Consider the following 14,617-nt stretch of genomic DNA (forward strand, 5'->3'; position numbering starts at 1 on the left):
TTCCTTATTTGTCTTGGCGGCACAAGTTCTCTGAGGTGCCAGGGCAGAAAGATTCTGTCTGCCTCGGGCTGTAAACAAGTCTCAGTCCTGCCTAGGAGGTTGTGGAGCCCCCCGGGTGTGGATTCAGGCCTCGACCCCACCCCTGCCTGGGTACTGCGCACAGAAGGAGATGGCAGCTGTGGCTGCGCCCCCGCCTCTCTTCTCACTCTGAGAAGCGCCAGTAATGGTGTCGCAGGTCTGAGGAAACAAAGGCTACGGTGCCCCCCCAGGGCACACCAGCTGTGTTGCTTTGCTTTTTTCACAATTTATGGGGGACCGAGGTTGTTCTGCTCTGTATCCCCTCCCAGCCACAGTGTGCAGCCCCCTGCAGTCCCCTGGGGCTGCCTCAGTGCAGCCACCCTAGTTCTCTGCCCAGCTCGGGCAGCCTGTCCCGGCCCCAGCTGCCAGCTCACGTCTCAGGCTGGGTGTCGTGGGGACCCTTTGTGCCCGTTTAACTCAGTTCTGTCAGTCAAGGGGTGCTTGGGGCAGATCTGAGCCTCGGAGGCTCCCCCTCCATCACGCTGGCCTTTCCGTTGGAGAGGGGAGCCCCAGCGAACAAGCGCCAGTCCTCCTTTGCTGCTCCCTCCCCATGGGACTGGTCCCGCACTGTTTTGCTTTTTCTTCTTCTTTTTTCCTTTTCTCCTACCAGATTTTTGGCGTCTTTGTCTTTCAAAGAGGGCAGTGTTCTATCGGAGTTCAGCAGGTGCTCTGGTTGGCTGAGTGGGTCTGTAGATGTCAGTTTTGGTGTATTTGTGGGAGAGGGTGAGCTACAAGTGTCCTTCTACTCCGCCATCTTGCTTCTCCCTGTTTTCTCTCCTTCTTTATACTTTAACTTTTAAATTTTTATCCACTAAAAGTACATTAGTCTTTTAATGAAAAAAATTAGGCCAAAAGGTGCAAAAAATGTGGGCATAAATGTTGACCACTAAAGAAGCCAACATAAACCAGCTGATGTGGACGTGTCAGTGGTTAGGGGACTCTTAAGAGATCTAAGGGGACCTTGAGATCTAAGGTGCAGGGCAAATGAGCCTCCACTCTGAGTAGGTACGTTATGAATAATGGCAGCCTCTGACCCTCAAACCACAGAGGAGTCTTTCCCAGGAACCAGGAGGAAAGGCTGTGGGCCTTGTGAGTCTGTCGGATTACCATCATTATCATTAGATGTGAGTATTTCCTCATTTTAAAAGTAACCATACTCAATAAAAGACAACTTGGAAAATGGAGGAAAATAGAGAGGAACCCTTGGTTCCTATTCTAAAAAACCAAAGACAACCATAATTAACGTGTGTGTATTTCCTTTATTCTTTTACTCTGCATAGTGTTTTTGTTGTGTTTTGTTTTTCTAAGTCAAAATACTATTTTTATTGCAAAAATTAAATCAATCTAGAAAGTGTAAAGGAGCAAATATAAATCACCTGAAATCTCACACCCTAGGCATATTTGTTCTTAATATTTCAGGAGGCATCCTTACAGTTCTGTTTGTCTGTCTTTTTCTGTCTCATCCTCTTACCCCTAGACTTCTTCCTCAAATTCTCTCTCCCTTTCTCCTCATTTTTGCTCCTCAATGTATGTATTGCTGTTTTGAAACAGTGTTAATTCAACAATGTGACCATCTTTCCATGGTGACAAATATAGAGAGACATTATTTTTGCAGATTATTTTCTCACATATATGATGATTTCTTAAACCAGTTTCCTATTGATGGACATTTAGACTTGTTTCTTAAAACTTTGCTCTTATAAATAACGGTAAAGATATTTTGAACATATATTTGTATATTTTTGTCTATTTATATCCTTTGGGGGAAAAAGAAATCATAGAAGTGGATTTACTGAGTAAAAAGTTCTTATTTAAAGTTTTGTCACGTGTTGCCAAATTGTTCTCCAGAGAGACAAGAAAACTCTTTTTCCTGAGCCTTGCCAACACTGGACGTTTTCAATTTGTTAAATTGTTTGCCAATCTCAATCAACAAGAAATATATCTTATTGCGGCTTGACATTTTCAAACACAAAGCAAAACACAGGGTCATTTACTTACTCATTTCATTCAACAGACATTTTTCGAGTACCTACTCTGTATACCAGGCTGGCACAGTTCCAGATGCTAGGGATTTAATAGTAAGGAGAACAGATAAAATCCTTGCTCTCGTGAAACTTATATTTTAGTGAAGGAAACAGATGATAAACCAATTTAAAGCATAGCTCTGTAATGCCAGCTGTTGATAAACACTCTGAAGAAAACTAATGCAGGCTCAGGGCAGAGAATGACGGAGCTGCTGTTTTGGGGAGATGATCAGAGGTCTCTCCATGAAGTGATATTTGAACAGAGGCAAGGATGGAGGAGAGAACAAAGTGTGCAGGCATCTGGTAGGAGAGGGCACCAAGAAGAAACAGCAGGTGCAAAGGCCCCAGTCGAGGACATGCCAAGCTTGCTTGAGAGAATATCTGGAGGCCAGCGTGGCCCACAGGGAGCAGGCAAGGAGATAATGGGAGACCGGGAGTTTGCAGATGGGCCAGGTCACATGGTCATGCTTGCCACACCAGGTGTGACAAAGCCAGGGAGGTACAACGACTGTCTGGAAGACAACAGTGGTTGTCTCTGGAGACGGAGGGTCTGCAGTTGGAGGGAAGACTAACTTTCTTCTGTGAATTCCTTTGAATGCTTTGCATTTTTAAAATCATGTGCATGAGTTATTTTTTAATCTACTAAATTAAAATGATTAAAAATACTAAAAGAGGATTTATAATAATTTAAACATAATTAATACAAAAGAAAGGGCAAAAACTGAGTTGCATCTGGGGTGTGGTGAAAGAGAGAGCCACGGGTTGTTTGTCCACCCTGGTGAAGGGGCTGCCCAGGCGGCAGGACTTGGTAAACAGCTTGGTAAATGGATGAAACAAGAGCCGGGGCCCTGCCAGGGGGACAAGAGTCCGGCCTTGACAAGAGTCCTCAAAGGGCAAGGAGCTGGTCTTATTGGTACTGATTGGAAGAGAACCAATTGTCACAGATTCAACCTGTATCGTTTAAGGTTTAGCCATTAACAAGATTGGCTTGGCTAATGTTGAGTGAAATTCTCTTTCAGGAAAAAAAATGGGGATGGGCAAATTTTCAACTCCCCTCCCATCCTAATGGGGGAACATAAAGAGAGCTAAACATAGGTTTGCAGTGACTGGATCCCTCAGGAGAAAAACCAGGATGTAGGGATCTTTTGAGTAGGATTGGGTGCGATGGGGAGAGGCTGTGAATAATGATATAAACATCAGTCCCAAATGGGACCTGCAGGCATCAGGGGTGAGCCCGCCCAGCTCTCAGAACAAAAATGACCAACAGCTTCCTAAAATATTAAAGGAACTTTCCATGAGGGCTGTTAAATTGACCTACACCTTTATTCCCCAGTCACATTTTTAGAAAGTCAGGGGGAAGAGAGGGAGGCAAGGGGCGGGATGTGTGTGCAAAGCTTTGCAAAGCTCATCGTAGGTTGGCAGGGAGAGGGAGAGAGGCCTCCCTCCCCTCCCCTTTCTCAGGACAGAATGTGGGAGGATCCGCGCTGCGTTCTTCTGCCTCTCCTTCCTCTGGAGCTCTCTCCCTTCACTCGCCCTATGAGGTTCTCCCTGTCTTGGGAGTCAGGGTCCTCCCCCAAATCTGTTTTCTAAATGACAGCTCCCAGGAAGAGAGCAGCGGTGTCAGGGTACTTATCCCAGTTCCCATTCTTGTCCTCACCCTCCACATCGTGCACATTTCAAAAGGCGAGGCTTGCAGCAGACAGCTTGCTCATGTAGGCTCTATTCTCAGGCTGCCAAACCCACCAGAAGACTGAGACGCCTGTGACTGTGACCCTCCCAGCCCTGAATCTCTCCCCACTTCTGCTTAGGAAGTGAAATCTCGCTTTCCCAAAGAGATTTTTGATCACCTTTGAAAATGGTTTGCTTCTGTGAATGTTTTACTTCAATTAAATGAAAAAGTAAAAGAAGAGCAAAACCAACTTGGTGGACAAAGCCTTGGCATGATGTCCCACTTAGGGAAATGGGGGAGGAAATGTGCAGTCATCCAGCAGACCTCCGGGCAGCACCTACTGGGTAGAGGGCGCAGTTCTGGGCACTGGGACCCCGCACATCCCTGCACCTACAGAGCTTCCGTCTAGCAAGGAAGACAGACAATAAGCAATAAGCCTCATGAACAAGGACACTATGTAGTATCAGTAATGGTGATGAGTGCTGTGGGAAAAGATGGAGGAAGCACAGGGCGGTGGGAGGGCCAGGCTGGGACAGCGTCTTGAAGTTCTCCTCCAAGTGAGAACAGAACAGACACAGCAAGTGTGGCCTAGAATAGGGTCTGGCAAACAGAAGGTACTCAATAAAGTTAATTTCCTTCCACTCCTCTGTGCCTAAAAATTCTCATTACTGAGAGTTTGAACTTCAAGTCTTTACTCCCAAGCAAGAAGTGACAGTTAATGACTGAACAATTTAAGAAAATCGGACCACAGTTAGGACCTTCTTTTTGGTTGTATTGTAGGAGGCAGCATTCATCAAATTAAAGAATGTATTTTCTGATTAAACTTTTCGGTATATACAAATGTAAAGCAAGTTTCCAGCATTGGGAGAGATACAAGAGTGTGTAAGTCACATATGTCTGTGGATTGAGGTGAGCTCAGGAGCCCCTTGGAAAGTGTCTCTTGATCTGAGTGGGGTTACAGAATTATATGCATTTGAAAGGACTCAGGGAGCTGTAGCAGAAGATTCATACGTTTTTAATATATGTAAATTATACTTCAGTAAAAAAAGAAAGATGTGGTTACCACTGACCTTGAACTTAGGTATGGCTCCCATTCTGGCAGTCTTGAGCACTCAGCCACTGCCCTGGGCGGGGCCTGAGCACAGGCAGGACAGATTCTTAGCGGAATCTGCCCAGGGACACCTGCATCGTGCTGGAACCCCCGACAAGCCTGCATTCACTGTGCCTTTACTGAAGCCCTGCCTCTCCCTGTGGGCCTGGGCAGAGGGAGAACCAAATTCCCACACTGGAAGCAACCAGAGAGCAAGTCTGGACAAGGCCACCAGGTCTCAGGGACAAAGCTCTTATCCTGCTGAGAAGGTCTCCATGTCTTCCCTGTTTCCTGGCATCTACGACAGGCAGCTGTGGAGATAGCCAGGCCATGGGTAGTCTCAGGTTAGGTGGGGAGTGGCTGTTTTCACCCCAAAAGACAGCCAGCTGAGTAAATGTGGAGCGACTCTCTCATCAATCTCACTCTGTCTGAGTCTCTTGTTTCTCTCTCCCAGTGTGAGCCTCTGTGACTCTCTGCCACACAGGACACACCCAAGACTCTATACCTTCCTTATCAGTTACCTACCAACCATCTGATGACAGAGACCCCATGTGCCTGCTTGTTAGACGTGTCCCATCTTGAACCGTCAGGGATTTTAGTGGTTTGTTTTTATTAGAAAAGCATGCTTCTTGGCAGGATGATCTCTAGGCATGGGAGGCTGGGAGGCTGGAGGACCAGAAGCCTAAATGAAAGCAGCAGACAGGTGGGTGGCCACCCTCTCAAGCACTCAATGGGCTGCTTCCTGTTCTTGTCCATAGGAGGCAGTGTCGCATTGCCCGGAAGAAGGCCAACTGGCCCGAATCCAAAATGTTATCCAGGAGCTACCCGCATCCCATTACAGGTAAGAAGCCCTGGTAAAAGAAATGCACAGCCTCTCGACGTGATGTAATACCATAGATGCAGGCAGGCATCAGAAAAGGGAATGGATTCAGTGGTCAGTGGTCCTTCCAGGGCATTCTGAGGTGGGGGAACAGGTCACTTTTATTAGAGTGAGTTCTTGCCTGACCAGAGACATTGGTGGGAAGGGGCAGCCTGTGTCCAAGTCCCTTCCAGGGCACCCCCTCAGAGTGCCACAAGAGGTCATTCTGATTGCAGAAGCCAGCCTCACAGGGATACTGAAGGTTCTTACCCAGGTTCATAGCATAATCAAATCAATGGAACCCAAGATGGTTTTTAAACACAGTTTGACTGACTGATCTGTCCAGATGTTCATCAGTACCATCCCTTACATCATCCCATCTTTTTATTTCATTCTCACAATTTAGCCCCTAATCTTACCAACCTTTCCCAGTATTCCCCAAGCCTGCCCAGCTTTTACAAGAGGGCAGATTCTGATGTGGTATTAGAAAGAACTTACCAGCAATAATAGATGTCATCCATTGACAAGCACCAAGGTACCTGTAGCTGGAAGACTTAAAGTAAGAGCCGAGCTGGGGGCCAGTTTCAAGTCAGTGTGGAGACGATGCTGCCCTGGGTGAAAGGAGGCACAAGGAGCCACGAGGAGCCCTTAGGTTCCGGGTCCGATGAGTCCTCGGTTCGGTCTCTGACTGGTGCTCCAAGGGCCTCCGCTGACTTCTGACAAGACTGCCTTGTTCTCCACCCCAGCCAGCATGCCACAGCCAAGAAAACTACCTCTGTCTATCTTGATATCTTCCTGAGAGTGCTCCAAAGTTCATGAGATAGAAATACACAGAATCTCTTAAATTCAAACTTAGAAATTATCTCCAGATGTCAGGCTTCACACAGGCTCTGAAGTTTCTCACTTGCTTGAAAAAAAAAATGACCCGTTACAGGACCCTGGAATACCTGATTCGACACCTGGCACACATCGCCTCCTTCAGCAGCAAGACCAACATGCATGCCAGGAACCTGGCCCTGGTGTGGGCAGCCCAACCTCCTCAGGTAACCAGCACACCCTCACCTTCTCACGACCCCAGTGGTTCTCAGAGCAGCCCCCAACTCATATGAAGACTGGGTTCTTCCACAATGAAGCTCCTTGAAGACAAACCTTTGGCTGGGTGGTTTTTTGTAACACTTGGGAAAGAAAGGTGATTTTAATAGCCTTTGCCCACTAACCTTGGAATCTCTGGAGCCCAGAGGTATTTTCTGGGTACAACCAAGATGTAGCCAAGGTTTGGGGCCTTGTATGTTACAGTTTCCTTAAAAGGCCTTTCTGGGTCTTTGGGGCTCCTTGGCTTTTGTTGGTTTTGGTGGGGTCCCAGCTGGCTGCAACCTGAATCAGCTGCATCACGCAACTTCATAAATGATGACCTGCCCTTAGAACAAGTGGGTGGAGGTGGAAGACGAGCCTATGAAGAAAAAAATTAACTCCTGTGTATTCGCTAATATAGTGTTTATTGTCTTTCGATATATAAATCCTGGTAACTGTTTCCAATTTGTTCAGTGCGTTGGGCTTCACAGCTTTTGGAGAGTTCCTTTAATTGATCTTAAGTAGTTAAAATATTCTACAGATTAACACACTGTACACATTTAGGAGTTGGGGGCTTGTACAAAAGGCTGGCTGGCTCCCTGTCATGCCTCGGTTGGTAGGGCAGACCCATTAACTGAATGTGTTTCTTCCACTGTTCAGGTCCAAAGAGATTGAAGCCACTGGTTGCAATGGAGATGCAGCCTTCCTTGCAGTCCGGGTCCAGCAGGTGGTGATTGAATTCATACTGAATCACGTGGATCAAATCTTTAACAACGGTGCTCTGGGGTCTCTGGAGAACGACGGTAATGGCTCCTCCTGGCATACACCCTGCCAGCCCACCCATCTTTCTTGCCTGGTCACAGGGCCCAGCGTGGGCTGGGTTCTAGCTCAGTGTCAGCTCTGTGTGTGTGTGTGTGTGTGTGTGTGTGTGTGCACGTGCTGACTACAGTGCATGTCAGTGTATGGGGATTGTGCACACATGTGTACACATGCAGCAAAGGTGTGGTGTGTTTGTATGTGGCTGTAGCGTGTTTCTGATCAGTTGTGTACACGGCCTATCCCACGAATGCAATGTGGGGAGCTGGAACTCTAATGATTTTAGGGAGTTCTTAAACTCTTCCAGTTATAAGTCTAGAGGCACTGGCAACATTCCTTCCTTTAACTATTAGATTTCATTTTTACTTTCAGTATGATATTTTAGAAGTCTTAAGTGAATGAGCTAAGAGGCGTCCTATTCATACTCATATGTGTATTCAGAATGCCTTCTCTTCCCTAGTGTTTCTTATTTTTTATTGAAGTATATTTGATTTACAATACTGTGTTAGTTTCAGGTGTACAGCAAAGTGATTTGGTTATACATATATATGTATATACCCATGTTCTTTTTTTCTGATACTTTTCCATTATAGGTTATTACAAGTTATTGAATACAGTTTCCTGTACTATACAGTGAATCCTTGTTGTTTATTTTATATATGGTAGCGTGCATCTGTTAATCTCATACTCCCAATTTATCCTTCCTCCCCACTTCCCCTTTGGTAACCATAAGTTTGTTTTCTATGTCTGTGAATCTGTTTCTGTTTTGTAAATAAGTCCATTTGTACTATTTTTTAGATTCCACATATATGATCCAAGTGATAGCATATAATATTTATCCTTCTTGCAAGCATTTCTTGAGTGCTTACTTTATTCTGCCCTGCACTGGGCACCAGGCATACAGCATTGAGTGTGTGTTTGTGGGCATGTGTATGCAGAGACTAGCTAGCATTGAAACCCCCTGTAGCCCTACTGTGAGAAAGAGAGCTATTTCAGATTGGATATAATGAGATGCAAGATACGATGTTTCAGTTCTGTAGTTCTCATAATAACATAATTAACCCCAGGAATGAATTGGTATTGGTTTATGCTGCTTGAACTCATATAAGCCTAATTTGTAAAAGTCAAAAATCCAGCTGACCAAGAAGCCTGCTAATTACCACTTGTGTGAGAGTGGTTTTACAACATTAGCGGATGTCACATAATCTGGAAGCCTTGTTAAAACACAGATCACTGGACCTCATCCCCAGAGTTTCTGATTCAGCATGTCTGGAGTACTGCTGGTCAGGGTCCATGCTTGGAGACCCAGTGGTGTATGGGAACCTTATCTGCAAAATATTTGTATTAGCTGATCAAAGCATTCTTTTCTAGTTCAGCTAATACACTTGGGAAAATCAGTTATAACCATCAGAGTAATCAATTGCAATTAATATCAAATTTCGATTCCTGGTATAATTGTTCTCACCCCATCCTGTCCCCTATGTGGTTTATGACCTTTTTTAAAAAACTTTTTTCTGTTGACTTAAAATTCACATACCATTAAATTCACCACTTTTATCATTTTTAAGCATACAATTCAGTGATTCTCAGTGTATTCACAGAATTGTGCAACCATCACCACTATCTAATTCCAGAACATTTTCATCACTCCAAAAAGAAACCCCACACCCATTAAGCAGTCACTGCACATCTTGCCCTCCTCCAGACTCTGGCAACTGTTCATCTAGTTTCTGCTTCTATGGATTTGCCTCTTCTGCACATTTCATATAAATGGAATCATACAATAATGTGGTCTTTTGTGACTGACTCTTTTCACTTAGCATATGTCTGCATGTATCAGTATGTCATTTTTTTATGGCTGAATAATCTTCTAGTGTGTAGATACACTGCATTTTGTTTATCCATTCATCAGTTGATGGACATTTGGCTTGTTTCTACTTTTGAGTTATTATGAATAATGCTGCTGTGAACATTCATGTACAGGTTTTAGTATGAACATATGTTTCCAATTTTTTGGCTAAACCCCTAGGAGTGGCTGATGTTTCTTTTATCTCTAACTCTCCCATTACAGATATATTTTTTATTATAGCAATATAAATCCTTTTTGAAAGTAAATGAGAAATAATATGCATTCATTCATCCTTTTGAGTCAACCAATAATTTACTGGGGACTTACTCTGTGCGAGGAACTTTGGCAGGTCCTCCACTTACATTATCTCACTGACCCATCAACAGCCATCATAAAGTTGTTATCAACCTTATTTTATACGTGAAGAACCAGAGAACCAGAAAAGCTTAGTAACTGCCCAAAGCCACACAGCTGGTAACTGGTAGGACTGAACATTGAACCTAAATCTTCCAGCCTGTGCTACCTCTGTGAGGAAAAAAAAAAAAAAAAAAAAGAAAGAAAAGAAAAGAAATAAATAAACCATTGTGAAGAATTAATGACTTTTGGGAAGTGTTCTCCTAGATAGCAAATCCATCCATGGCTGCTAGTGTTAAGGCTGTTCTAATTTTAACCTGGAAATGCCTGTCTCTTTATGACCATTGCCTTAATCAGGCTTTGTCCTGCATATTGAAATCCAGTTTCCTCTTGAGCCTTTAACTCTTGATTGCCCCCAATACTTATTATTCAGTGCATTTCATTTAAATGTTCTTATTATGAGTTCTTATTGAGTCTGGTAATATTTACACAAAATGAAATAAGTCATACCCTCTGGAATTTTGGATTTAGAAATAGGGTTCTGTTTCAAATTGGGAAGATTTTAGAAGTCATAGAATCCAACACATTTAATTGGTAAATGAGAGCAGTGAGGCCAGAGAGATTGTGATATACCCAACTTCTGTTAAGACATAAATATGTACTGAGCACCTGCTATGTGCCAGGCACTGTTCTAGACAGTGGGGACACCTCAGTGCCTAAAATGATAAAGCCCCTGCTCTGCATAGAGCTATGGTCTTGCTGGAAAGATGAACAATAAATAAGTTCACAAATAAATACATTATCACTTCAAAGGCAATAAATGCCATGAAGGAAGTACAGCAGGGTAATGTGATGGTCAGTGACTTGGGGGCGTAATTTTTGTACATAGTGGACACACAGCACCTGAGGAAGTGATCTTTGAACTGAACCCTGAATGACAAAAGGAACCAGTCATGTGAAGATCTAGGGGGGCAAATGTTCCAAACACGGAGAACAGGGAGTATAGAAGCTCTGAGGTGCAGAGGAGCTCATCGTGTTGCAGAAAGTTAGCCAGTGTGGCTCGAGCAACCCAGTCTCCAGTGTGGGCTGCCCCACCCTAGGGCACCCAAGACCAAAGTACCCAAGTATGGGTGTTGGAAGAAACTATTAGAATTTTCCCCCTGTTGGTTTTATTGTCTACTTTATAATTTCTATGATTTTGTATGTTTTCTATTACAGATAACACAAGCACAGTGGTGTATATGTATAATTTACAAATATAGACATGTATATAGTGAGAATATACATTGGAACAATTTCACCGTATATTTTTGCAGACCACTGGGTCAGTGGGCAAAGAGGAGAGGGAAAGCAGATGGAAGGTCCTGGTCGGCCATGATAAGAGTTTGGTTTGTTCTCTGTGCTGTGCAAAAGCCTCGGAGGAGTTTGAGCAGGGTGTGCGGGATCTGAACACCCTGGTTGCTGTGTGTGGAGTGGGGACTGAAAGGCTGGAAGTCAGGAGACCAATTAAGGAGTGATGGCAGAAGTCAGGAGGGAAATCATGGTGGCCTGGACTACTGATCTTCCTCGACTTATGATGGGGTTACATCCTAATAAACCCAATGTAAATTGAAAATATCATAAATCAAAAATGCACTGAATATACCTACCCTCCTGAATGTCATAGCTTAACCTAGCCTACCTTAAATGTGCTCGGAATACTTGCATTAGCCTACATTTGGGCAAAATCACCTAACACAAAGCCTATTTTATAATAAAGTGTTGATTAGCTCCTGTAATTTATTGAATACTGCACTGAAAGTGACAAACAGATTGGTTGCACGGGTACAGAATGGTTACAGGTGTATGACCCTTGCAGTCGTGTGGCTGACTGGGAGCTGTGGCTACAGCAGCTGCCCAGCATCAGGAGGGAGTATCGTACTGAATACAGAAAAAAAGATCAAAATTCAAAATTCAAAGTACAGTTTCTACTGAATGCATATGGGTTTCACACCATTCTAAAGTCAAAAAATTGTAAGTTGAACCACTGTTTAAGTTGGGGATCATCTGTGCATGTTAGCTGTGGAACGGAGGAAAGCGGCTGGATTCAGGATATATTTTGGAGGTAGAGTTACAGGACTTGCTTCTAGGCATGATGTAGGGGAGAGAGGGTACATCAGAGAAAGGATTGAATGAAAAATACCTACTCCAGGTTTTGGCTTACACAACTGGGTGATGCATGGAGCCATTTACCACCTTGGAGAAGATGGGAGGGGAGACCAGTTCAGAGATAAGTAGCAAAAGTCACAAGCTCTGTTAGGAGATGTAAATCTAGAGACGCCTGTTGAACATCTAAGCACAGGGGATGAATAGGCCTTGGGACACGGGAGCCTGGAACCAGGGGAGAGGTGGGTGCTTGGTCTCCTGACCCTGCAGTTTATATTCTTCCCATTGTTCCAGTTGCTCCCAGAATGATTTAATTTTTTAAGTAAATAGTAAGTTTTTAAAATAATAGTCTAGGATCTGTGAACAAATATTAAGAATAAATTAAATTTAAATATTTTTAGTCTCCTTTGGATTAAGTTGGAAAACTGAGTTAAAGTTGGAAACTTCACTGAAAAAATCTTTAGGGTCACAGATGTACCTAATGATAGTCCTGCTGAATGCCGGTCATGCTGTCCTCCCTGGAAATACTCCAGAGTTACATCCCAACTCCATTTTCTACAAGGCCCTACGTCAGTGGTTTTATTTCCCTCCACTCAGGGAGGGTCATGCTCTGCAAAGAGAAATGGTGCCAGCAGGGTGCTTTCTGAAAATGAGGTGAGTCCTATACCAAAAATGATTTTTTAGTCTCAACTGGTCCAAGTTATTCTTGAGTCTCCTCACACCTTCTGAAGGTACAGAAAACTGGCACGGTGGCCAAAAGACTAAGTAGAGGCAAACTTAAACCTCTTCTTTTTCACTTAGATCAGGTTTTTCAGCCTTGGCACTGTTGACATTTAGCGCTGGATAACTCTTGTGAAGGGGCCGTTCTGTGCATCGTAGGATGTTCAGCTGCACCCTTGGCTTCTAACCACAAGGTGCAAGTTCGCATTCTCACACACACCTGTCACAATGAAAAATGTCTCCAGACATTGCCAAAAGTCCCTGGCCGGAGAAAGGGGTACAACATTGTTCCAAGTTGAAAAAAATTGACTTGGAGAAAAGCACTAACCTTGGATACCACTGATCTGTCATTGTCACTTCCATTCTTAAAAAAAAAAACGTAGAAGGAAAGGATTAGCTTGCATGCACTTGAAGATGACTGGGGTAGTGAGTAGAAAGCCACTCATCTCTTACGGAATAGCATAGGCCATAAAATGTCCTTTTCCTAAAGAGATATAAGGCTAGCTCATCTCAGGAAAGTTGAGGCTCCAACCTTAAATTGGTGCCTGTGTGCTCCAGTGGGGGTAGGGGTGGGAGGGGCAGTCTCCGGCCCTGCCCTAGCTGAGTGAGGCTACTTCTGTGGCTGACCAAAGACATAGGCAGTTTCTGGGGGCAAATATCCACTGCTGTTTCTCTGGCCCACAGTGAGTGCTCAATATGTTTGTTTTGTGAATGAATGAATGAATGAATGAATGATCTGTCTCTGAAAAGTACAAGAGATGTAGGCAACCTTCTGAAGCCCATGTGCCCTCTGGCTGGTCTGGCCAGGAGAGTTGTCAGATCCCCGTGTGCAGCCTCTGCTCCAGACCCCACCATGCCCAAGAACAGCCCCTGACAGGAGGTCAGGAATGGAGAGGCTGTGGATGGGGGATCCGGCTGGTCTGGGGGCACACGCTGCCTCTCAAGAGAGCTGTGAGCGCTTCGCTTCTTGTTACAGAAAACCGGCCCGTCATGAAGAGCCTGACCTTGCCAGCCCTCTCCCTGCCCATGAAGTTGGTGAGTCTGGAGGAAGCTCAGGCCCGGAGCCTGGCTACTAACCATCCGGCTCGGAAGGAAAGGAGGGAGAATAGCCTGCCTGAGATTGTCCCTCCCATGGGCACCCTCTTCCACACTGTCCTTGAGTTACCGGACAACAAGTGAGTGGACTTCTTTCAACTTCTGGGAGATGTTTGGGTGGAGGGGGACTGAGGAGGGAGTGATAGAGTCTCCAGGCTTTGATGGCTGCATGGGTTGGGGATGTGGTCCGGGTTGGGGTGTAAGGAAGCTTTCCAGAAGGGGAGGGAGCTGCCTCCACGACTTTCACCGGCGGCGACGCCTTCACTCGCTGCCCCAAAGTCATCAAGACCTTGACCTCCCACCAGAAATCTCCTGTACCGTGGTGGGGGTGGGGCTCATAGGTGCCAAGAATCATAAATCCCTGACTCCTTAGTTTAGACAAAATAGGCTTGAAATTTTCAAAAGGAAGTTTGCTAAAAACAAAAACTTGACCCCCTCCTCCCACCCTTCACCTCCGCGGGACGTTACAAAAGGCATAGAGAGGAACGGAGGACAGGCTGGCAGAGAGCGCCACTCTGGACCGAGAGCTGTGGGAACGCGGCACTTGGGGACGTGCATCCCGCTTCCGTTCCTCCTCTCTCGCCGGTCAGAGCCCTCCCTCCCCTCCCAAAACAAACCAAACACCATTTTCATTCATATCTTTCCTCATTTCTCCTGCTCACTGCTGTTGTAACCCTGGTCTCCACACAGCCCTCCTCCCACCACCCCCTCACGCCCCGCTGTAAAAAGGGGGCGGTGATTGAGGCTGACAGTAGGTGGAGGTGCGGAAAGGCAGGCTTTTCATTGGAGAGCGTCATCCTGGCTGTTTGGTCAGTGAAAGGAGGTATAAAAACCTCAGACCTCTTGG

The 14,617-nt window shown here is 45.0% G+C and overlaps 1 protein-coding gene across 1 annotated transcript in view; it reads left to right on the forward strand.

Moving 5' to 3' along the window:
* Positions 1-14,617, forward strand: part of ARHGAP31 (Rho GTPase activating protein 31) — a 99,641-nt gene that overhangs the window by 62,268 nt on the left and 22,756 nt on the right. The window contains 5 exon segments of the mRNA XM_006190469.3: positions 5,620-5,702; positions 6,655-6,748; positions 6,750-6,763; positions 7,452-7,594; positions 13,652-13,850. Coding sequence (XP_006190531.2) covers positions 5,620-5,702; positions 6,655-6,748; positions 6,750-6,763; positions 7,452-7,594; positions 13,652-13,850 — 533 coding nt within the window.

This window comes from Camelus ferus, chromosome 1 (genome assembly GCF_009834535.1).
Source record: "Camelus ferus isolate YT-003-E chromosome 1, BCGSAC_Cfer_1.0, whole genome shotgun sequence".
Classification (NCBI taxonomy): Eukaryota; Metazoa; Chordata; class Mammalia; order Artiodactyla; family Camelidae; genus Camelus; species Camelus ferus.